Here is a 25,378-nt window from a genome sequence, read left to right on the forward strand (position 1 = left end):
TTTTTTTCAAAAATATTTTTGAAACGCAAAAACAAATAGTAATCTATATTTATTCTAAAATAACAATGTTTATTTTTTTGAAATGATGTTTTTTAGATGAAAAAAATTAAAAAAAATCTAAGATCTAACCAGCTAAATTTTACTAAGATTTAATCAAGTTAACTCCCAGCCTATTTAAAAATAAATTTAATATAAGGATGTGGTATTTTTTAAAAGTATTTTTCGTATCAAAATAATTTTTTTAGATGTATTTTTAATTTTAATATCAACATGTAAAAATTATTGAAAAATATATAAAAATATTAATTTGATGTTTTTTAAAATAAAACATCATTACAAACATAAAAAAAAAGGTTTTAAATCAAGCTTCAAATTAACCATCAGGCCAGGGACTTTGAGACGTATGATTTCAACCAAGGAAAGTAAGATTAAATCAAGCTTCAAACACGAGGGCAGGAACGTGAAACGCAAGATTTCAACGAAGGAAAGTAAAATTGAGAATCTGTCATGTTGAAGGGCTACAGAATTCAGAAGGCCCATTTCAGAATTTTATGAGTTGGGCTTTGTTGAGATCTATAGACTATGCTTTTGCTGTTCTTTATCAAGCAATGCGCTGTATGCTATGGGCTTCACAATCCAGTACCGTTTAGAGCTTTAATTAATCCACATTATTGCTGTCATGAAGCAAATTGTGGTGGTGGGCTGGGGCGAAATTTCCTTATTTCACACGTCAAGGCGATAACAATACACAGAAACGACCACAGGAAAAGAAACGCGTCGATTACTGCACCATCTAAACCATGCTAAAAGCTATTGCTTGGGAGCACGAAGAAAGTCCTCTCCTTTGTCTTCACTCAACAAAGCGAAGCAAAGTAGATGCGTCAGAATTAAGCAAAAAGATAAGAGAGAAAGAAAGAATGATACCCAAGACTTCACAGAGGGCAAAAGCAACGCACCCAAAAAAAAGTAAGCAGCAGAATTTCCTAGCCAAAACCTCAAATATCTTCCACAACCTACATGTTCTTGTTATAAATCGGAACCCCACCAAAAAATTTAAAAACCTGGAACAATCTTACTCTCTTTTGATCAGTTACTGCTCACCAATCCAATGGGAAAGTGCTTCTCTAGGTCTTGTTCTCATGATATCCCTATTTCCTCTTCCTCGGACGATGCCTACTACCAACCAACACCACCTAAAAGACCGCCTCTACCACCAACATTAACAACACCTTCTTCGAAAACATCTGGGACTTCTCAAACTATTGTTACTTCATCCTCAAATATTGGTCCCATTCTTGGTAAACCATATGTTGAAATAACCACAATTTACGATCTTGATAAGGAATTGGGTAGAGGCCAGTTTGGTATAACTTATCTTTGTACAGAGAAGGCATCGGGAAGGATGTATGCGTGCAAGTCTATCTCAAGACGTAAACTTGTGAAGGTAAAGGATATCGAGGATGTTAAAAGAGAGATTTTAATACTACAACACTTAACAGGACAACCTAATATTGTTGAATTTAAGGGTGCTTATGAGGATAAACAAAATCTGCATTTGATCATGGAGTTATGCTCTGGCGGGGAGCTTTTCGATCGGATTCTAGCAAAAGGGAGTTACTCAGAGAGTGAAGCTGCGACAATTATTAGGCAGATTGTGAATGTGGTTCATGCCTGTCATTTTATGGGGGTTATGCATAGAGATTTAAAGCCTGAGAATTTCTTGCTTGCAAGTAAAGATCCAAATGCTCTAATTAAAGCTACTGATTTTGGACTATCTGTCTTCATTGAAGAAGGTTAGCCATTTTCTTTTATTTTTTTTGCAAATTGTGTTCCCTTTACCTCTTAATTTTTTAGGTAACTTCTAGCATGACGTTTTCTTTTCTTTTTTATAAGTAGATACAATTCTGAAACTTGTGCTATTTAATTTAACAACTGGATCTTGCCAAGTTAAAACTAATGAATAATCACAAACTCCATGAATAAAGATTACTCGTTGCCTTGATTCTATATTAACATAATGAAAAAGGTCATGTTGAAGTGAAATATAATTTTGAACCTGCTTTGTATAAGAATCTCATGAAGATAAAGAGTTCGATCCCTAGCGGGTTCACTAATCCTTTTCTTTTTGTCGAAATCTAAAAAGGGTTTTTGTAAAACTCCTTCCTATGGATGATTTGTCAATTATCCAATCATAAACTCTATGCTCATGTTTAACATCACACATTTGTTTGTTTTACTTTATTGTAAAGAGTAATTTTAGGATTATAATCTCTTTTAGTAATTGAAATGGTTTTTCGATCATTAGTTGATTTGGTTTTATAATTACTGGTGCAATTATTAATTAATAATGTTCATTGCATGTGAATCTAAATATTAAGATAATGTCAATAACTTCTTCTTGATGCTATTATGGATTAATAAGACTAAGTCAATCAAGAAAGGGACATTACAGATCAATCAAGTCAATGTCTTTTCAACTAGTAATGAGAAAGATAGGACAAATGAAAGAAAATAAAGAACCCCGTGCAGGTTTATCACATGATGACTTAGCTACTAAGTTTGGTTCTGTTGTGCTATTAAACATCGTAAAGACATGTTTTAGTGACCACATTCATGCATAATTAAAAGTCCCCACTAATGCACTTGAGGATCTAGCTGCTGTGGTCAACCGTGTGACTTGTTTCGCCCCCGTCCCGGGTTCGACCCTCTATGTGCACGCCTGTCACCCCCGCGGTGCCTTACCTGCTCCTGGGCTCGCAAGATGTCCAGTGGGCCGTGGGGAATAGTCGTGGTGCGCGTAAACTGGCCCGGACACCCCACGTAAAAAAAAAAAAAAAAAAAAAAGTCCCCACTAATAAACAGGACCATGTGCTTAGACCTGACCTTTAATGGGGCACATGCTGCCAAGTTGTTAACATATATCTTGTGATGTATTTGGATGGCTGAATCTGAATTTTGAAAGCTTATTTTTCCTTCAAATAGTTTCTTTTCAAACCAAATTTTAAAGTTTACCTAGTCAAGTGTTACTCAATTTAAATCAACCTTTAAATCAAATTGAAATAAAACATAGATAAGATAGGGTTTTGAGTCAGTGATTTATTGAGTGACTCGTTTTGTCCGACCAAGTTTAATAACTTTGGTAGAAAATAGGTTTATCTTTTCTAGCTGGCCACTGCCTTTCGATTGGATTTACGTTAACGTAAATTGCATAATTTTGGAGAACCAAAGACATGCAGTCTAGATACATTAGCTAACAATCATCACATTTTTACTTTATTTATTTGCTCTGCGACACTGCAAATGTCATCGTTTCTTGCAAGAAAATGTTGAAATTGGAAACACGCAAAATCTTGTTTTGCTATACAAATCTCATCGCATATTACTTGTTAAGATTTATTTCCATGAACATAGTGTTGTCATGCAATGAGATTATACATCATCATTTATTTATTTACTTAACTTTTCATAACTAATTTTCCAGGAAAAGTATATAATGACATTGTTGGAAGTTCTTACTATGTTGCTCCAGAGGTGTTGAAACGGAGTTATGGGAAAGAGATTGATGTATGGAGTGCTGGGATCATTCTGTACATTCTTCTAAGTGGGGTGCCTCCTTTCTGGGCTGGTATGTTTTTCGTTACTCTACTAATTGAGCTATATAGCAAGATGTAGCCACACCCCTCACTTTAAACTTAATTATCTACTCTTTGAGAAACAAAAAATATGACCCATTCTGTTTTTCAGGAAATGACTTGTGGATTACACATTCTTAAACCATGATTTTTTTGTGCCGAGCTATTATTGAAGTGTAATGTTTTTCTAACTAACGTGTGAATGAACACATTTTGTAATAGAGGCTGAGAAGGGCATATATGAAGCAATATTAAATGGCAATCTTGACTTGCAGAGCAAGCCATGGCCTAAGATTTCACCTTCTGCAAAAGATCTTATCAAGAAAATGTTAACGAGGGACCCCAAGAGTAGGATCACCGCTGCCCAAGCACTCGGTTAGTGTATAATTATCCATGATTTGATCGATCAATCCTCGCTCTCATTCTATATATTAGGTGTCTTTTTTTGAGGCAGCAGATAACTTTAAGCCTCCAATATCGTTCTTCAACTGGTTGATCTTAAAACAAATTATGGAGTTTTTCTTCATTATCAAACTATAATGTCATAAAATTATGTGGTTTATTGATATTATTCACACCATACACTTGAACCAGATCATCCATGGATGAAGGTGGGCGGGGAAGCATCTAACACGCTTATTGATAGTGTTGTCCTGATTCGAATGAAACAGTTCAGAGCAATGAACAAGTTGAAGAAGCTCGCACTAAAGGTATGTTTTAACACCTCCATTTTCTGACTGATCAAAGCGACATAACTGTTCACATTTTAAGAATCCCCCGTGCTTTAAATTACTCTTTATCAATGTTAAAGCATGTGGAGGAATAATTTTAGCTGTTAGAATGATGCCACTATTTAGATTTGGAATCACCAACAAGAGCTATCACTTTTATTTGTTTTTTTATTCCTTTCATATCCTTACCATTGCTTTCCTGATCTGCAATTTAATTGATTGAAGGTCATAGCTGAGAACCTTTCAGAGGAAGAAATCAAGGGATTAAGACAGATGTTCAACAACATGGACACTGATAGAAGTGGTACTATCACATACGAGGAACTCAAATCTGGACTGTTAAGGCTAGGATCTAAGCTTACTGAAGTAGAAATAAAGCAGTTGATGGATGGTGTAAGAACTACACTTCAACTATGCTCATTTTATCATTTCTTATGTTGCTTTCCCTTTTTCTCCTTCAAAATCCATTTTAACTAACAAGCATTGTAGCAAGATTCACGTTGATAAGACCATTTTTTTTTGTTAGGCTGATGTTGACAATAATGGTACTATCGATTATGTTGAATTCATTACGGCTACCATGCATCGGCATAGGCTTGAGAAGGAAGAGAACTTGTATAAGGCCTTCCAATACTTTGACAAGGATAATAGTGGGTTAGTTGCCTCTTCCATTCTCTGCAATTTTTAAGATTGTGTTTGGTTAGTATCCCAAGATATAAGAGACACGTAAAGAAGAGAATAGAAACGGAAACATAAATAAATCTGTAAAGTGAGTTTTTGTCTTTTCAAAGCATAAAAGACATGGATTATATCTCTACTGTTTTCCTTTCTTCTACTCCAAAGCAGCAATCAAAATGTTATCTAAATTTTATCATAATTGGTAAGGTTACTGGTTCTCCTGAGATAAATCTGGTGTACAATATGTCTCGACTCCTAACCAAAATGTCAGTAGCATTATTGAACCTGAGCTGCTCAATTTTCACAGGTTTATCACTAGAGATGAGTTAAGACAAGCCATGTCTCAATATGGAATGGGGGATGAGGCTACAATAGATGAAGTCATAGAAGATGTTGATACTGATAAAGTAAAAATCCTTTCTTTTGACCTTTTTATTACCATATGTTGATGCTTTCTTGAAACTGATCTAGAGATTGAGACATATTGTGCAGGATGGAAATATCAACTACGAGGAATTTGCAACCATGATGAGAAAGTGATCCCAAGATTCTGAAGTCAATTTAAGATATAAATATTATTGTATATAACATGCTTGTAAATAAACCCAGTGTTATCTAGAAATCCTTTGCTACAAAATTATTGGTGCTCAAGTTTCAAATAAGTCTATAGTTTTTCATGTTAATAATAATTAATAAAAATCTTCGTCCTATATATATTCACCAAGCAAATTGCAAACATAATTATTAAAAATATTCCAATCTACTTCAAATCATGATGTCGAGTGCCATAATTTCTTTTCAAACTTTTTTTTATCTGCTATATTTTTTTTTATATATCTATCTATTTTTTTGTTACAAAAAAATGATTTATATTTGAGATTAAAAAAAAGATATATTTTTTAAGCACAGACATATTTATTAAATTGTATGGATTGAAAAAATAAATATAATAGACAAAAAATAAAAGAATAAAAAAAATAAATCCGTCCCTAATATAATTATAGAGTGAATTTTTGTATTTTAAAAATAGTAAAGGGAGGCATGTTCTCTTTATCTCCATTATCTTTGTTTTTTTTAACAAAATGTTATATTAATACAATAAAAAAACTCAGTGTTTTAAGTGAAATAATGAGAAATTAATTTTTTGAGAATTAATAAATGATATTGTAATTAGTTTGCTCAAATTTCGACTGAAAAAAGGAATTAGTCGAGCTTATATTAAAAAAAAAAAATTAAAAAGTGGAAGCTACCCTCTCACACAGTTTGTGTGGGCTTATGATTTTGGTGGGCTCTTATTGGGCTTATGAACTTGGGCTTAAATTTTAATCCTGAACACAGCGAATGCTATTGCCTCGGAAAGCGAACTGTGAGAAACCGCCACAGACTGAAACCCGAAGAAAGTCCCCGACTCCCCTCCGCTAAAAGCAAAGAAGCAAAAACCCTAACTCTCCTCTTCGCTTTCCTTCCATTCGCAAATCAAGCATCTTATCTTGGCTCAGGTACTCCCTCTCTCTTTCACCTTTTGTATCTGTCGTCTCAAAACTAAATAGTTTCAGTTCTTGAACAACTCAATCGAAGAAGGTAGCCCGCAATTTATTATTAAACTGGACAATTAATCCGTTTTTAATCTGGATTTTACACCAATCCAGATCAATATTAGGGTTTAGTTCTTTTGAAGGATGGAAAGTTTGATTTTTTTTTTGTTTTCATTCAAAAAGATCATAAATTCGTTTTTCTATATGTTTTTTTTTAATAATTAAATTCCATGAAATCCAAGTTTTTATATTAGGAGGATTTTGTTATTTTATCTTCTTAGGTTCTTGATTGTCTGTGTTACTCTAGTTGTGATTTTTTGATGGATCTGTTCGTTGCCGGGGTGTATATTTGTTATATGTAATTGTGTGTGTTAATGTAGGATCTTGAGGTTTTTTGACTTGTTGCATTAGCTTGAAGGAGAAGATGGCTTCGCGTTTCTGGGGACAGGTTTGTGATTTTGTTATTTCATATTCTAGGGGAAGGAATGTTCCATTTGGCTTTGTTGTGTTGGTTGTTTTTGTTTATTTTTCGATTTGGTTATAGGGTGATAGCGAATCTGATGAGGAGAGTGATTATGGAGATGAGATTGAGGATGGAGAAGCTGACGAGCCTACTGCCCAAACTGCTGAGAACAAATATCTTAGAGGAACTGCTAGCGATAGCGATGAGTCTGATGATCAAAAGCGTGTGGTAAGGTCAGCCAAAGACAAGCGTTTTGAGGAGATGTCAGCCACTGTTGATCAAATGAAGAATGCAATCAAGATTAATGATTGGGTCAGCTTGCAGGAGAGCTTTGATAAGATGAATAAGCAACTTGAGAAAGTCATGAGAGTGATGGAATCAGAGAAGGTTCCCACGCTTTACATTAAAGCTCTGGTAATGCTGGAAGATTTCTTGAATCAGGCTTTGGCGAATAAGGAAGCTAAAAAGAAAATGAGCAGCAGTAATGCCAAGGCCTTGAATGCAATGAAGCAGAAATTGAAGAAAAACAATAAACAATATGAAGATCAGATTAATATATATAGGGAACATCCTGAAAGTGAGGAAGAACCAGAGGCTGATGAGGAGTCAGAAGAGGAGGAAGAGTCTGATTTGGAGTTCGAGGAGGACCCTTCAAAGATTGTAATATCCGATGAGGAGGAGGGTGTCAATGACCAATCTGAAAAGGATGGGGGCTGGGAGAAGATGATGAGTAAGAAAGATAAGCTCATGGATAAGCAGTTTGCAAAAGATCCTAGTGAAATCACCTGGGATATTGTAAACAAGAAATTTAAAGAAATTGTTGCTGCCCGGGGTAGGAGGGGAACTGGAAGGTTTGAGCAGGTTGAACAGCTAACTTTCCTGACGAAAGTTGCTAAGACCCCTGCACAGAAGTTGGAAATTCTTTTTAGTGTGGTCTCTGCACAGTTTGATGTGAATCCTGGTCTCAGTGGGCACATGCCTATACATGTCTGGAAAAATTGTGTGCAGAACATGCTGGTTATTCTTGACATTCTGGTACAGTATCCTAATATTGTAGTGGACGACACAGTTGAACCTGATGAGAATGAAACCCAGAAAGGAGCAGACCATAATGGGCCGATTCAGATTTGGGGAAACTTAGTGGCATTTCTTGAGAGAATGGATATTGAGTTCTTTAAGAGTTTGCAGTGCATTGATCCGCATGCACGTGAGTACATTGAGAGACTGCAGGATGAACCTATGTTTTTAGTTCTTGCTCAGAATGTCCAAGAATATCTAGAGCGTGTTGGAGATCTTAAAGCTGCAGCAAAGGTTGCCTTAAGACGTGTTGAGCTGATCTATTACAAACCACAAGAGGTTTATGATGCTATGAGAAAGTTGGCTGAACAGACAGAAGATGGAGGCAATGGTGAGGAGCCTAAGGTTGAGGAAAGTAGGGGTTCCTCTGCATTTGTTAATACTCCGGAGCTTGTGCCTCGAAAGCCTACCTTTCCTGAGAATAGCAGGACAATGATGGATGCTTTAGTCTCCCTCATTTACAAGTCTGGAGATGAGCGGACCAAAGCTCGTGCAATGCTCTGTGATATCTACCACCATGCTCTCCTGGATGAGTTCGCAACCTCCCGTGACCTGCTATTGATGAGTCACCTGCAAGATAATATTCAGCACATGGACATTTCAAGCCAGATACTTTTCAACAGGGCTATGGCACAACTTGGTTTATGTGCATTCCGTGTTGGTCTAATCACTGAAGCACATGGATGTCTTTCTGAATTATATTCTGGTGGAAGGGTGAAGGAGTTGCTTGCACAAGGTTTTTCACAAAGCCGATATTATGAAAAAACTCCGGAACAGGTGCTGTTCTCATATATATATATATATAAGATGTCATACTTGCGATGCTTGCATCTGCAAGGAGTTATCTTAGTTGTTTCAAGTTCCCAAGTTGTTTACTTATTTTTTACAGAAACATGGTTCGTTTTATTTAGTCTCTTGGGGGGGGGGGGGGGTGTGGTGTATCAAGCTAACATTGGATTTGTTTAGTGTTGTCTTCAGGGCCTTAAAGCTAACTTATAGTTTTCATTTCAGATTTCAAGCTGAGTGAAGAACTCTAAGCTTGTATTAAGAAGTTGATAATTCTGCTTTTGGATAGAAAAGTCGAATTAGCTGATGGAGGCTAATTGTCTTGAATTGCTTTCTAAAGGATATTTTAACAGTTTAGGCTAAGTCTTGATTTTTATCATTCAAAATGTTATAGTTGTATTTTTTTTCATTTTCTTTGAACTCTTTTTGTAACCTAGTTAAATAAGGGTGTGTGTTATGATTTGGTTTATCATTGATCAATTTCTTAGGAAGTAGAGGTGGTAATTTTATGTTATTGTGCATGTACTTATTAGAGAAGAAAAATAAACTTCTATAACTTCATTGCTTGTGAGGGCTTGGTCTATATATTCAGGTGCAGTTGATTTCAGGCATGTGAGCTTGTGTTCGATGCACTTATTAGTTTATGTAACTAGAGCACGCATATGATCATTTATTGCAATTCAGCAAACATTCTATCTTTTGCATTTCATCTTGAGTTAAATTGTATGTTTTGCAGATTTATGTTTATACTAGCTGACATGAGTGAATCGATTCTTGGTTGTATCCTTTTTCTTGGGTAAATGTTGCTTTTAGATTCATACTCATCAGAGTTAGCACTTTGTCCAAGGACAGGTCCCACTCACTGGTGTATTTAATTAATTTCAACAGGAAAGACTGGAAAGGAGACGCCAGATGCCATATCATATGCACATAAATCTTGAACTTCTGGAGTCTGTCCATCTCAGTTGTGCAATGCTGCTGGAGGTCCCCAGCATGGCAGCCAATGTTCTTGATGATAAGCGCAAGGTCATTAGCAAGACATTTAGGCGGCTGCTTGATGTAAGTGAGAGGCAAACTTTCACTGGTCCTCCTGAAAATGTAAGGGACCATGTAATGGCTGCTACACGGGCACTTAGGAAAGGAGATTTCCAGAAGGCATTTGATGTTATCGAGTCTCTTGATGTCTGGAAGCTCCTCAGAAATAGAGATGGTGTTCTTGGGATGCTTAAAGCCAAGATTAAGGAAGAAGCTCTGAGGACCTACCTGTTTTCGTACACCTCCTCCTATGATTCGCTTGGCTTGGACCAGTTGACCAAAATGTTTGACCTTTCAGCAGCTGAGACTAAAGTCATTGTCAGTAAAATGATGATCAATGACGAGCTCCAAGCAAGCTGGGACCAGCCAACACAATGTATTGTATTCCATGATCTTGAGCAAACAAGGTTGCAGGCTTTGGCGTTCCAGTTGACAGAGAAGCTTTCAATCCTTGCTGAAAGTAATGAAAGGGCAATAGAAGCAAAAATTGGCGGTGGCGGTTTGGATCTGCCTCAGAGACGGAGGGATGGCCAGGATTTTGCTAACCTGGCTGCTTCAGGTGTTAAGTGGCATGAAAACTCATCTTTCACTCATGGAAGGCAAGGTTCTGGACGTTCTGGATATGGTGGTGGTGGTGGTGGTGGGAGGCCACAGGTTTTAGGCCAGGCTTTCGGGACTAGCTATTCGAAGGGGGCAAGCAATTTGCGAGCTGGAGGTGGATATTCTGGAGGCTCTCGATATCAAGATGCTCCAACTCGCATGGTTACTCTTAATAAGGGAGCTCGTGCTTGAGAAGTTTTGTTAGTTTTTTTTTAAAACACTTTAGACCAATTTTCTGCATTTCAGATTTTTTTTTCTATTTTGATTAACCTCAAGCTTGTAGAATTTCCAATATCTAGCATCCAAGAGGTCCCTTTACGAATTTTGAAAGTACATGTATCTTTTAATTAATTTTGATTTATTTGGTTCATGTTTGGTATGACTTTTGTAAATTAATTTAAGTTGATAATTTACTTTTGACTAAAAAGCTTTCATAGAAATTGTTTTTGATTTAATCAAAAGTTGAAGTTTTTAACTTAATTTATCGATTATAATTTATATTATATTTTTTTCTCAAAAAATTATTTTAAATTATTTTTATTAAATACCCTATCAACTTAAAGTTAAAAAAAGTAAAAATTATAACTTAAAGTTAAAAGCTAAATGGATTATTAATCTTCAGCTGAGTCACTGCTGGCCAATCAATTGGTGGTTACTTTTAATTATCCATGAAAGCTTGAATCGGAAAACTTATTATAAGGCATCCTTTTACCGAGTCGGATGTCCAGCATCATCCTCCAATTGCTTGGTCTTACAAAACATCTATGATAGCTTTCTAGGGGAAAATTTTTCGTCGGTGTCTGAGTTTTTTCCGCTTCCGGCAAAGAGATTTGAACTTAATGTTATTTATGAAACAAAACTAAATTTATTAGATAGTGTTTGATTGTTTTCTCGGGATAGAAAAGGCAGGGATGATTAAGCTAGGAAGGATATGTTCTCCTGTTATTTATATTTTAAAACGATACAAATTTATTTTAAAAATTATTATAGAAACAAATTTATTTTTATATCAATATTTTTCAAATCAAACACCTTTTTATTATTTTTGTATATGTATTTTTTATTCTGAAACATTCATGTTTCTTTATAATTTATGTTTTGAAAGTATATAAAATCTATCAAAAGTTATTAAAAATATATATTTATTTTTTACTTATCTCTATCCCTCTAATTAAATAATATTTTACTTTTTTATATTTACCCAATAAATTTTTAGCAGAAATGGCATCACAAGCTATATTATAATTATCAGTAGCAACCTGATAAAAAAAAAGCCAAAACTCTAATAACCTAAACCCAAAACTCATCGAAAATGCTTAAGTCATTCTGGCCCAACATACATAAAAACTCAAGTCCGGCCCACTATCTCTTCCGCTCACGTCTAAAAATTATAAAATATAGACGACCAGCAAAAAAAGGAAGAAAAAAAATTATAAACTCGAGAGGATGCTCTCCCTTCCCTCCGTGTCCCGTTGCTCAGCTCCCTCCTCCTTCCTCTCTCAAAAGCCAAGAGCTTTAAGATTCCTCACTGTTCAACCTTGTTCCAAAAGATACTCTTGTTCGAACCAGAATCAACGACTTCTGTGTAAGGCTCGAGGAGACAGTAGATTCCAAGTCAGGAAAGTTAAGACTTGATTCTTGTTTCTTGTCGCATTTCTGGCATCAGTAGAGCTCGCGTTCAGTCTATTATTAAATCAGGAATTGTCTCTGTCAATGGAAAGATTACCTATAAGGTAGTTATTTTAACACATCCCGGTTATTTTGTTCTCATCTGGGGTTGGTTTTTCTGAGATATTAATGTTGATGTCTGTTTAAGTTTTCGCATAATGTAAAGACTGGAGATGAGATGGATTGCATAATTTTAGAGTGGAAACCTTTGAGTGTTGAAACTTTGATTAGCTAATGTTGTGTTTGGATTGGAATGTGATGCTGAAATTTTCCTTTTTGATTGTGTGATTTAGGTTGTTCATCCTGCGCCTGGTAATGCTACCGGCACGCTGGTGAATGGGATACTACACCAACAGTTTCAAACCAGGAAGTTTTGTCGGATGCAGAGGATATTTCTGACGACGGTGATGGTGTAGGGTTATGTTCTGGCTCATACGTAGCATCTGTTCGACCAGGGATAGTGCATTGGTTGGATAAAGGCACCAGTGGATTGCTTGTTGTTGCTAAGGTGACTCCCCCCCCCCCCCCGCCTTTTAATAACCTTAGTGGTTTTAATGTTAAATTTGCTGTCAAAATTTATGAAATAGTTTCGCTAATTCTTTAGTGCAGTATATATTGATGGTGGGATGAACATTCGCATGCTCATTTATCTGAGCAATTCAAGAGTACAATGAAAGTCCTCTATTAAGTGACGAGGTTTATGGAGGGACTTGAAACATGGCCTTGTCACTGCTTCGATCCAGAACCGACCCTAGCTGTCATATCCAACTTTCTTTATCACTTTCAGGACTATAGAGGCCATTCCTCCATGGTTTGGCTCTCGGGTGGGGCATTTAGAAGATAAAGCTTTGTCCATTTGCTTCACTGTTTTCCATTGACACAACTGGATAATATGGAAGTTTGCTTCTTTCCATTGTTTTGTAGATTCACACATCTGTGCACGGGGAAAGAAATACATTTTTCATGCCCGCCTCCTCCAGATTTTACAGATATCTTGAACCACCTTTGTGAAATGGGAACAGAGAAGGTATTCTCTCTAAAGGGCAATTCTGTGTTTTGGGGCATCACTTTATTACTGTTTGTGTTTCTTCGAAAGTTTGCAAGTTGAATGTAAAACCTAAACTTTTGGAAGATCATCTAATCTTGTCTGCTATATGATCAACAAAAGAAAACATAACATAGGGTTGCTCAAGTAACACTCGGTCCCGGCACATCATGAATTTTGCTTAATCTGGCACGTGTCTTGTCATTCTGTTAAATTGTGGTATAAAATGGTGTTTTACATTCTTTTCATCTTGCTTCTTTAATCTGAAGGGGTCACTTGAACAAAATGATCCATCATTTGATCATAACCTAGATTTTCTGTGGCTTTATTGTACAAGACTGAAGTTTCTGATTGATGTTGTTCATGGTGTGAGCAAATAATTTTAGGAACTTGTCTGCTGATTTTTAACCGTTTGATGAGCAACCTTCATTTAAGGAATGACAGAATTTCTCGAGCAGCAATAAGAAAAGATTGTTCTGCGAGCAAAGACGACAGTGTCAAAACATGCGGAAGGGTGCAACACCAAATGGACAAATTCATGGTGAGGGCAAGATTCGGGCATGTTAATGAAGGTGCTGGCAAAAAGATTCTACACGGTACATTTAGGATTCTGAGGTAGTTCCTCACCACAAGAGATGGCACTGCCTCGTTCAGTTGATAGTTCTCAGAATAGTCTACGACCATGGTAACTTGGAACGCCATCCACGAACAGTTGAGAATGAGAGAGAGATTAAATCGCTAGGAGAATTTTTGCTTAATCCCCTGTATGTTTTGTTGTGAGAATATTAGAGGTGACGAATTAGTTGATTAATTTATGTAAATAAATAAATAAATAAATGTATGTTAGCCTCAGTTGGCATAAGCTATTCTGAAATACCTTATCATGGATTTTTTAGATTCTTTTTCTAATGATCCGAGGATTTCTGTGATCTGCAAGAAAAGCAGCATTCAAATGTAAACGATAAGGCGCTCTACAGTGTAAGTTATCTAAACTGCAATCAGATAAGGTAACAGGTCATCTCCGATTCCTGAGTATTGGGTGGGTTCTCCATGCTAAATTAGAGTCTATCATGGTGCCATGCCATGCATGGGACGTGATTGGTTGGAGAACATAAAAAATGAGAATAGTCTTGGAGTGATTTCCAACAAGAAAGATACAAAAATATTTACTCTTTATCCCAACTATCCTGTTTCCAAGATAATAATTAAACACTGATCTTTACTCTTTAGAGAAAACAAAACGTCATTTTCGCAGCTCAGTCTGGAAGACATGAGGAGCAAGCCACATCAGTAGTAAAATTTATAAAGAAACAAGGTGAAAGCATTCACATTGCCAAAGTTAACACTAGGGTTGCAGGTGCAGCATCATATGGCCAGAGCGAAGGTCCCTGGATTTTGGATTAGCAACTAACAATACAGTTCGCTTGAAAGTTCGGAAGAAAATACAAATTCAAAAGCACCAGCTTCCAACAAATGGTAGTAATTTATATTTCGGATTTATTCTGTTAGTTTTACAGTTGGCTGCAGGGTGTTGGTGCATCACCTGCAACCAATTTTCCTATCCCCTTTGAGTCTATTGCTACAAGAATTCTATCAAGACCACCAACTTCCACCCTAAATGCTGGATAGAAGGGTAAAAAACGTCTATCAAATGAAAAATCTCCATGCCTGGGTTGTAAAACATCTGTGCTTGATTACAATGAAGGACGCATCATCATGTGTCTAACACCATTCACCATATGTCTAACACCATTCACCATGAACAGCAATTGATCCACATGGCACAGGTCTTCCTATCCTGCTGACAGTAGAAAAGAAAAGAAAAGGTACTGTCAATTAAGTATATTGCCAGAAGTCGTAGATTTAATTGATTTATTAAACAGCTTTTGTCATAATACTTGCAAAATGATGTTTGTAACAAAAATCAAGATCCATATTCAGTTATGGCAGGTTTTCTGTTACCACCACACCATACTGACATGTATAGTAGCAAAAAAGATCTCAGTAGTTATACCACCTATGGAATTTAATGAACCCAAAGGCGCATGTAATGCCTTTCTGGATGTCCAAAACATATAGATGATACATAAAACAACAAAGCAGAACATTAGGAAGGAACTTAAATAAGAAGATGCTTTACTTAGTACTTGCACAAATAATACCCTTGAGAGCTAGTTAAATTAGCATGTATTCTCTTTCTTGGTCACCATCTTCCATCTAATCCAAAAGTCTGACTAATCACGAGAAACAATTGAACATCATTTGATGTCATCTACCAAGAACTTTAATGTGTGTGTTTCACAGGATGAGACAAGTAATTCATTTATTTAACAAATGACAATATAATCAGGGTAAATAATGCCAAATGACTGCAATAAAACCAATTTCCTGAAACATACAACCATGACTTCACATAACATTAATAACTCCTTTAGCGGTCGAGAATTACCTTTACAATAACAGCTCAGATCTTGTATTCCCCAAGATGCATCCACTTTGTAGCTGACCACTTGTTTCCTCTAATCACAGGGCAGCTACCTGGCATGAGCCATGATAGGAATGTGAGTTAACTGGATGATTATAACATGTTAACAGTGGAAAGGGAAATAGCTTCCCTCCAAAGTATTCAGGAAAGGTGTATGTGATATAAGCCCCACACAGAAGTAACCCCTCCTGCATGGGGCCAATAATTTTCTCGGTAGTGAAAGGACTGTGTCCACAGTGTGAAAGCAGCTATGTCCTGTGTGTAAATAGGCACTCCTAAACCAAGAAACTTTCGATCCTGATTTTTTTCTTTTTCCTTTTCCTTTATGTCATAAATAACAGAAACGAGGACCAACGAAAAATAGGACAGACTTCTGAATTATCATTGATCCTCGGTTAAAGCTATAAAACAGTAGTAAACTGAATGATTACTAACCGTGCAAACTTGAAGGATCCAGTGTCGCATCAGGTCTTGTACTCCAGAAAAGCAATGCATTGCCCATTTTTGGTTTCAGGGAAAGACCCTGTTTGGCGCATTCGGACAACTCGTTCCACCATGGCACAGCACTTATGTTCATGTTGGCAGCAGGAAATACAGTCTCACCCCCTTCTTCAACATCTGACCTGCAGAAAGTAAAGAAGAAAAGGAAAGACATAAGTTGATTTAAAGGATGTATATATCCGCTTATCCAGTTACATGCTATCCAAAAGAAGAGACTCTTACAGATACATAAGAAGAGTAGCTGTCCGCTGGCCACCATTCTTTGTATTGAACTCGTCAAGGAAATAGTCAAAGTGAGCCTCGTACTTCTGCCCAACCTCATAATGGAGAACTTGAAGTCCCTCTCCATGCTCTGGTTGTTGTAAAGTTAGTCTAGACAGGCATCTTTAAATATATAGTTCATGCTCTGGCTAATTCATCACATATGATTTAACTACACAACATACCGCCTATTTCCTCCTCGATAATGGTAAAAATCCCCCACTACACTTTAAGTGGAATTAAGCATGCAAATGGTACAAATACTTGACTTCAGCACAAAATGCCGAAACTTTACATAAACTATGTTTTCAGCATTTACAACCTTTCTTATGAAATGTTATTGATAGATTAAAATAGTCATGTCATTGAGGCCTTACAAACCCAAAACGTTATCAATGTGTGCTGTTTAGAAGGTTCAATGTGTGCTGTTTAGAAGGTGGTCAGCTCACTGCGTTCAGGAAACTCTTTTTGTTTGAAAATGGCTGAACTTATTGGAGAGGTAAAAAAAGACTTATTTGTAACAAAAAATTCAAAATTCTACAGGTCAAGAAACTATTGGACTAGGCATATTCCAAGATAAATTTAAAAATCCAACTACATTTGGATGCCATACCTACGGGAATGAAAGAGAAGTCAGCTATCCTCTTTTCTATTTCTCTAATGACTCGATCCAGTCCTCGCCTCAAGAACATTCCAGAGCTCGTCCGCACCCTGTGAAGAAGAGATGTAAGCATCAACAAATAAATTTAAAACTGATTCAAATCAATGCAAGCCCTTCATCTTCTATAATCCACTTGATCTGAAACAGAAGTTGAAACCAAAACATTGGGAATTCATACCTGCTATCTTTACTCCGACCCGTCTTGCTATCAACCACAGTAGACTTCATCATATGAGGTTTGGCAAGGTTTATTAGATATTCACATTCTTCTTTTGACTGTTCAAAATCAAGATGAACGTACACCCAAATTATCATTCCATCCACTTCAATATATTATCTAAATACAAGCAAGGATAAATCAAGGGCAGATCAAGGCAGTAATTATTAGCTACTAATCTGGCAAACCACAAGACATTAAAAGAAGACCATTATCAATAAATCACCTAACTCTAATTTTGTTACATAAATTCAATTTCAAGAAATGCATAAAACCCACCAAGAAATTGTGATAAAGGAAAGCTCTAGGCTCCCAAGAAAGAATTTCAGTCCACTGTTCTTCTCTCTTCCCCATCCCATCACCATCACTGCATCATCAAAACCCCACCAATAAAAAACAATCAAATGATAAATTAAATCAACAAGGAAACCAGCCCAGTTCTTGAAATAAATTACCTTTCAGAAGACATACGCCTATACGAATTGAGATCATTAGGAGAAGAATCTTCACTGCTGACTGGAAGAGAAAAAGCCCCAAGACCCAACAGGATAAAAAGAACAACTGTTAGCATAAACAACATACTCAACACCAACGTAAATGTCGACCATTTCTTCGTATGTAACCTCGAATGTCTCACTTTCACCATTTTCTTTAAGCCCTAAACTCTGTTTCTGGAATGAATTGTGGGAATTTTTTATGTTTGGATCAAGGGTATAGGTGTCTTGTTGGTGGAGGAAGAGAGTCTGATATTATATAGAGAACTTTCAAAAGATGGCAGGTATTTTTTCTTGTGCTGGCGAGATAGTCACTGGGACTTTATATGTCGGTGGAGGCAGCAAGGGTGTTTTTGGGGATTTGTACGGTTTGCTGGTTTATATTTCCGCTTTCCGGCTGCTGTGGGCAGCTCCAGGTTTGGCAGCGAGTAGTCTTAATTTCGCCTGCATATTTGTAAGACCAGGGAAAAAAGAATAGGTGATGTGACCCCACATAAGCATCGTGCGATTAACTCGAAAAATGACATGGTAATAACTAATAAGTTACAGGGTCAATTATATTTATTATAATTAAATTATTTTATTTAAAAACCTAATCCCTAAAAACCAGGTTAAATTCTAGATTTCCTAAATTTTTTTTATTATTTTTTTTTAATTTAACGTGGGTATCCGGGCCAGCTTGCGCGCACCTCGACTAATCTCACGAGCCCTGAAGTTAACGACCATGTAAGCTTCCAGCATCATATGAGCAATCACAGGACTTGAACTTGAAACCAAGAGATTTCCTAAATTAATCCATCAGGTGAAGGTGGGCTAATAGCTATGCACAGTAATGCCAACTTTTGTTGTTTGTAATTATGGTAATTTTAATTCTTATAAAGTATTGTCATTCAAATATTAATCTTAAGTTATTATTATTTATTTAATGATAACAATTCGAGTGGAGGATCATTTAAAAAATCGACCATTATGATTGATGTTGGTTGAAAGTTAATTTGGGATTTGATAGTTCCATACGAATAGCAATACTTTATATATATTATGCTTTTCAGAATTTCCTACACTTTTTCCCTTGAAAATGGATTCCATCGGTTTTTGATTATTGGTTTTTTTTTTTTAATGAATATGAGAATTTATTTATTCTGCGTTTGTTTCTTGGAAAGTGGTTTCTAGAAAACCACTTTCCAAACTTTCATGTGTTTATTTGTCATTAGAAAAGTTGGTCAACGGAAAACATTTTCCAGTCAAAGAAAAATTTGGCTTGGTTTCCAGTAAAGTGTTTTCCTTTTATTTTGGGCGGAAAACACTTTCCGGAAGTTTTGAAAAATTTAGAAATATCATATTATTTGCTGATTATATCAAATTTGATCCTCAAACTTTTGATTGCTATATATATATATTGTTTTGAATATTTGTTTTTCAATTTCATCCCTTAGAATTTTATTTTTAGATTAATTTTGATCCTTATTTTTATAATTGTTATTTGTTTTTCCCTTATCATTTTTTAATTAAAATTTTTTATCTATTAAATTTGGTCCTCATTCTTTTGATTGTCACTTATTTTTTTTGAAATAATTTATGAAATATTAATTATTATTATTATTTTAATTTCTTCATCTTTCAATTTTTTTTATTTTTTATATTTGATCTCTATTATTTTGATTATTATTTATTTTATTTGAGATAATTTATGAGATTATATTTTTTTTCAATTCCATTCTCATTCAACTTTTTAATTTGTAAGATTTGTTCCTTATTATTTTAATAAACTTGAAAAAAATAAAATATTAATAAGTTATTTTCCAGCTCATTTTCCATGACATAACCAAACACTAAAAAGTGTTTTCCAACTTATTTTTCATTACACTACCAAACATCGGAAAATAATTCACTTTTCCGGAATTCACTTTTTTAAAGGAAACTACTTTCCAGCAAACAAACGGGGCCTCTAGGGCTTGTTACCAAAGTGCAAAGCTCTCAAAATTTCATGAGTTTCTAGCTAATTGATGAGCTACTTCATTTATCATTATATGAACATAGCAAAAACTAAAATTATTAGCTTCATTGATAATGTTTATGTAATCCTGTAAAATAATTCCAAACTTCGTGTCGTCCTTATGCCTACAAGCTAAATCGCTAACAACAATCTTGACATCCATCTCAATTATTACTGATCTCATATTAAAAGATAAGAGTTGTTGAAGAACCCCTTTTAAAGCTAGTAGTTATGCCACTTTTGTCAAGAAGACTCCTTTTTGTTTCCAGCACCTAGTCAAGTTATGTTTATTATGAGTGGTTATGTGCTCTTGAGGTTTCTCCAAGGCATCTCTCTATTTATTCAAATTATCTAATCCATAATTCACCACTACATTACTAGTACATCGTCTGCCCCTCCAAATAATGTTATTCTGCTTATTCCACACGGCCCATACTACCGTCACCACTCTAGCCATCAAAAGTCCATAACAAGCCTACACCAAATTGAAAAACCAATCTCGCAGATTATCCAAGTGAGAAATAGACACGTACAAGCCTAACTCTTGCCATCATTGGATTGTAAATTAGCAATGGACTCACACGTGCTCCATAGATTCTCCTTCATGCTCGTAAAACAAGCATAAGCCATCCATCTGAAATTTCTCTCTGGGAAAGTCTCACCTTTATAAGGATACTATCATGACAAGCCCTCTATATAAAATATTTCATCTTTGTATTGATTACCCAAAAATCATAAATCCAGTCAGTACAAGGATTTCTCAATGCTCTTGAAAACATGTGTGATAGTTGTTGCTTTATCTATTATATAAGGATTCCATGTCAAATAAAGATACATTTATGACGGCAACTATTATCCATAGTCTGTAAGGATTCCATATTTATTATGGAATGTATGTGGTGGTAAGAGGCTTAGGATTTTTTTGTTGTTTTTTTCCTTATTTTATAGGATTTCCTAGCACATCAGAGAAAATAAAGGGAGGCAATTTAAGGAAGAAAATTTCAGGAAATAAAAACAAAGTTTCCTAGCTAATTTAGAGCATGAAATTTTAGAAAAGCCTTCAAGAAAAACGAAAGGAGAGTTTCGGCCATACAAGGGGATTTCAAGCAAAAGGCTTTGTTTTAAAATGTTTTTTTTTATACTTATTTTAGGGTTTAATATTATTAGCTTTTGACTTTATTCTAAATTAGGTTTGTTTTGGCCTATTAGATATTTTTTTAAGGTATGTTTCAATATTAGACTTGTGTTAGTTGATTACTAGATAGGGATCATTAGCTTATAACCCTAAAATGAATCCATTAAGGTTATTTAGAGGGAACTATATATTGCTTTTATGGCTGCAAGATTCGGTAATCATGATGATTTGAATAAATAGGATTTTTCTTTTGTTTTACGTGTTATAAACAACCTTTTTTTGCAGCGACAAATATCGCACACTGATTTATCAAAGATTAAATGGCTTCATCATGTCATTCGTATACTTCGAGTTCTTAGGTACAAGGTTATCTCTGGATCCAAGTTTTTTTTAGTACCTTTAGTCCTTAGTAGGGGTGTTCACGGTCCGGTTTTAACCAAAAAATTCAACCGAACCGGAAAATAGCATTCCTGATTAATATAACTCGGACCGAACCGAGAACCGGTTCAAACCGAACCGGTTTTGTTCGGTTCGGATCAGTTTTCTAACATTAAAAATAAAAAAAAAACCGAAATGTTTTTGCTGCTACCATTCTTGCAAGGCGACCATGAAATAAACCAGAGAACATGAGGCTGATTTGCCACTCACGATAAGCGTCTCAATCAACAAGATTCTAATAAGAACCAGTTTGACCTGCTTGTTCGCTAAAGCCCGTCACGTCAGGCTAGTGATCTTTTTTCAAGAGATGAGCGATATGGTATAAGGCTCGACTCATTTATAGGAGAAGTGACCATAAAATAAACCAAAGTGATGAAATAAAGTAAGATTTAATGTTAACATATGAGAGAGAAGAGGGAGGGAGGGAGGGACGGGTGGGATGGCTTGAAATGGGGGAAAGGGGAAGGGCAGGGGAAGAGGGAAAGCTAATTGAGAGCTGTTTGAATAAAGTATGAGAATTGAAGAGGTGAAAGAGTGGGATCTAGAGCTGTGAAAGACAAGAAAGAAACTTTAACAAGATGTGAGAGTACATGAAGCGGAGGGAAATGGAAGAGGGGCGGCTGGAAAAGGAGAAAAGGGTAAAGGAAGGGGGGGCTGGAAACGTAGGGTTAGGGTATTTAAGTTTAGAATGTTTCTTTTTATACCTCCTTTTTAGATTTAATTAAACCGGTTCGGTTTGGTCCGGTTCAATCGGTTTAAGCTTTTTTAACCGGAACCGAACGGGACCGGGTGATTTTTTTTGTTTTTTAATCGGTTTATTCGGTTTTTTCTATCAGTTCGGTTTTTTCGGTTATTTTTTCGGTTTTTTTGGTTTAATCAGTTGGTCGGTTTTTTTGAACACCCCTAGTTCTTAGGTGCAGGGTTCTCTTTGGGTCGAGGTTTCAAACATGATATTTGACTTTTTTGGGTTGGTTTTTAATTTTGTTTTAGGTTGCATAACCACATGATGACGAGGTCCGCATTACAATATATGCAATCGACCTTATCCAGAGGATTGCAGAGTGACTGTCGGGAGATGTTTTAACTACATGCATAAGGGACATAGATGAAGGATTGATAATATCTAGATGATAGGTGTTGCCTATGTGGAGAGTTTGGGTATTTTAGGATAAATTTCCCAAACAAGACTCAAACACAGAGCCAGAAACAACCAATTACAGTGGACATACTAGATATAGAGTAATTAAAGCCTATTTAGTTAGGAGCCAATGCTAGTAGAGGGCGGGTTTGAGGCGGAGATGGTAGGACTCAGGGTAGAATGTATCACTCAGATTAGAAGGCTGTCAGGACTTCACCAAATATAGTGGCATGTATGATTATAGTTAATGTTGAAAAGAGTTACGCTTTGTTATATTTTGGGGCTATACATTCATTAATATCTAGTAAATTTGTAAATAAATTAAATGTGTCTATAAGTAAACTGTGAAAGGAGTTGGTTATTAGTACACCTTTAGGGAAAAAAGTAGGTGTAGATGATGGGGTGTAAGGGGTGCATTATACAATCGGAGGTTATGATTTAAGGGTAGATTTAATACCATTAGAAATATATTATTTTGATGTAATTTTGTTAATGAATTGGTTGAGCATGAATCATGTTAGGATGGATTGCTATACTAAGATAGTAACCCTTAGGGTGACAAATGGAGATAAGGGGAATTCAGGGGCGAGAGGAATGTTGTGTCCAGTGGATTAATATTGATGATGACAACTAGGAAATTGATGAGAAAATGATGTCAGGCTTATCTAGCTTATGTTAAAAATATGGAAAAAGAGATATAACATAAATGGTATCCCTAACAACCATTGCTTCAATCGATCACAACCATTAGAGATAAGTATTTTAGGAAAGTAGGGAGTACGAGGAGAAGGCAAAGAGTTGACTGATACATGTAGAGACAAAAATAATGACATTGACAATAAGATAGAGAGAGAAAGACCAAATTTTAATCACCCTTGATTAATGTTTAATTTAGCCAAGTTTGTATGTTATTCCCTCCCTTGACGGTGACCTTTTCAACCTTTTTGAAGTTTTTACTCGTTATTCTTTACATTAAATGGAGCATTAATTTTGTTGATGGCTCTAGTTTAGACTAGAGTAGATAGATAAAGATAAAATGGCGTATAGGGGATAAAATCTTTGTATGTAATGATGAAAATTGAAATGGAAGATTACTCATTGTATTTTGCTTTAAATGCAGTATGGGTTAAAGGAAAAGACTCAGTTTAGCTTTGAGGGAGAGAGAAACTATCAATGCCTGATATGAAACCGCCATGCTTCATTTTCAAATTGTGCCATTGATTATAGTTTTTATCTTTTCTAATATGTTTTTTTAACTTTTTATTTTCCCCTCTATTGGAATTTCATGTCAAAAATAAAAATAATTTGTTGCTCTTACATTAAAAATTTAAAGCATTATATTATACATTGTCTAGATATTATATTGTTGCCCTTTATTAAGTTGGAAAACCTACATTAGACATTGTCAACATAGCATTTAAAGGGTTAGTACAAGTGTTATATGAATGTTATCGTTGTTAGGATATAAATAGATATATAAAATTACTTTGGAGTAAATGATCTAAATTGAATGTGTCTATAAGTAAATTGCAAAAAAATGTTAGTTATTAATACAACTTTAGGGGAAGAAGTAGGTGTAGACGATGTGTATAAGGGGTGTATTATACAAATGAGAGGTTATGATTTAAGGGTAGATTTAGTCCCATTAGAAATACATGATTTTGATATAATTCTATGAATGAATTGGTTAAACACATATCATATAGGAAATTGATGAGAAAAAAGGTGTGAGGCTTATCTAGCTTATATTGAGAATACAAAAAAAAAAAGTAAAAAGTTATCAGATATCTTTGTAGTAAGAGGATTTTCAGATAAGTTCTAGGATGAATTGTTAGGATTACCTCCTAGATGGGAAATTGAAGTTTTTATAGAGGTTTTGCTGGGCACGACACCTATTTCTCAGGCTTTGTATAGGGTGGCCCTTATTGAATTAGTTGAGTTAAAATTTTAATTATAGAAGTTGCTCGGAAAAAGGGTTCATCCAACCAAATAATTCACCCTGGGGAGCCCCTGTTTTGTTTGCAAAGAATAAGGATGGAACCCTTCAACTCTGTATAGTTTACTGACAATTGAAATTGCCAACCAGTCTAGAAATTGAAAGAAAATACCTACCTAACTGGTCTCCACCAGGAAAAAAAAACTTACTTGCCCAGAAACCCAAGGCAAATACTTACCGAAACAAGCCTCGACGGGCCAAGACCAACAAGTCTAGAAATTAAAGGCAAATACCTACCAAACTTATCCTTGACAAGACAAGTTTTATCAACCCAAAAATCTAAGGCAAATACCAATAAAATCAAGCCGTGTGGGTTAAGAACACCCAACCTATAAATCTCAGGCAAATACCACTAAACCAAGCCCTGATAGGTCAAGACCTACCATATTAAAAATGGAAGCAAATACCTATTAAATCGATCTCTGATGGATGGGATCTACTAGCCAATAAATCCAAGGAAAATACTTACTGAATCAAGCCTTGACAAGCCAATAACGCTTGACTTAGAAATCCAAAGCAAATACCTACTAAACCAAGCTTCGATGAGCTAAAAAAGTCTAACCTATAAATAATAGGGAAATAGCTAACGAATCAATCCTTAACAGGCCAGGACCTACTAGTACAAAAAAGAAAAACAGATACCTAATAAACTAATCTCCAATGGAAGATGACCTACTAGCTTACAAATCCAAGCCAAATACTTGTCGAACCGAACCAAGATGGGTCATGAATGTCAAACCTAGAAATTCAAGGCAAATACCTAGCAAATCGAGCCTCAAATGATCGAGACCTACTACTCAAGAAAT

General features: G+C 35.6%; 3 protein-coding genes and 1 long non-coding RNA gene across 6 annotated transcripts; 3 read left to right on the top strand and 1 right to left on the bottom strand.

Moving 5' to 3' along the window:
• The first annotated feature begins 843 nt into the window (after positions 1 to 843).
• On the top strand, positions 844 to 5,692 carry LOC7493997 (calcium-dependent protein kinase 29). The gene is made up of 8 exons (XM_002306919.4): positions 844 to 1,793; positions 3,482 to 3,625; positions 3,855 to 4,007; positions 4,227 to 4,342; positions 4,589 to 4,756; positions 4,890 to 5,017; positions 5,349 to 5,448; positions 5,534 to 5,692. The coding sequence occupies exons 1-8, from the start codon at positions 1,109 to 1,111 to the stop codon at positions 5,579 to 5,581; spliced, it is 1,542 nt and encodes a 513-aa protein (XP_002306955.1). The 5' UTR covers positions 844 to 1,108; the 3' UTR covers positions 5,582 to 5,692.
• Positions 5,693 to 6,372: 680 nt separating this feature from the next.
• On the top strand, positions 6,373 to 10,916 carry LOC7485618 (eukaryotic translation initiation factor 3 subunit C). Its single transcript, XM_024601419.2, has 4 exons — positions 6,373 to 6,540; positions 6,957 to 7,024; positions 7,121 to 8,893; positions 9,791 to 10,916. The coding sequence occupies exons 2-4, from the start codon at positions 7,001 to 7,003 to the stop codon at positions 10,727 to 10,729; spliced, it is 2,736 nt and encodes a 911-aa protein (XP_024457187.2). The 5' UTR covers positions 6,373 to 6,540; positions 6,957 to 7,000; the 3' UTR covers positions 10,730 to 10,916.
• A 1,053-nt stretch (positions 10,917 to 11,969) lies between these two features.
• On the top strand, positions 11,970 to 14,112 carry LOC112327624 (uncharacterized). Of its 2 annotated transcripts, none has more exons than XR_008059325.1 (3): positions 11,970 to 12,270; positions 12,499 to 12,713; positions 12,810 to 14,112. It is a non-coding gene; the product is annotated as an uncharacterized LOC112327624 (long non-coding RNA). The 2 variants fall into 2 exon arrangements; XR_008059326.1 differs by having other exon boundaries at positions 12,815 to 14,112.
• A 508-nt stretch (positions 14,113 to 14,620) lies between these two features.
• LOC7485620 (probable prolyl 4-hydroxylase 3) lies at positions 14,621 to 18,310 on the bottom strand. 2 transcript variants are annotated; one of them, XM_002307714.4, is made up of 8 exons: positions 17,831 to 18,310; positions 17,655 to 17,742; positions 17,337 to 17,434; positions 17,111 to 17,208; positions 16,459 to 16,588; positions 16,171 to 16,358; positions 15,700 to 15,788; positions 14,621 to 15,048 (listed from the first exon to the last, which is right to left on the bottom strand). In XM_002307714.4, exons 1-7 carry the CDS (start codon positions 18,019 to 18,021, stop codon positions 15,715 to 15,717), a joined length of 867 nt encoding a protein of 288 aa, XP_002307750.4. In that variant the 5' UTR covers positions 18,022 to 18,310; the 3' UTR covers positions 14,621 to 15,048; positions 15,700 to 15,714. The 2 variants fall into 2 exon arrangements, with proteins under 2 accessions (XP_002307750.4, XP_024456298.2); XM_024600530.2 differs by having other exon boundaries at positions 14,621 to 15,051.
• Between the last annotated feature and the right edge of the window lie 7,068 nt (positions 18,311 to 25,378).

This window comes from Populus trichocarpa, chromosome 5, assembly GCF_000002775.5.
Source record: "Populus trichocarpa isolate Nisqually-1 chromosome 5, P.trichocarpa_v4.1, whole genome shotgun sequence".
Lineage (NCBI taxonomy): Eukaryota > Viridiplantae > Streptophyta > Magnoliopsida > Malpighiales > Salicaceae > Populus > Populus trichocarpa.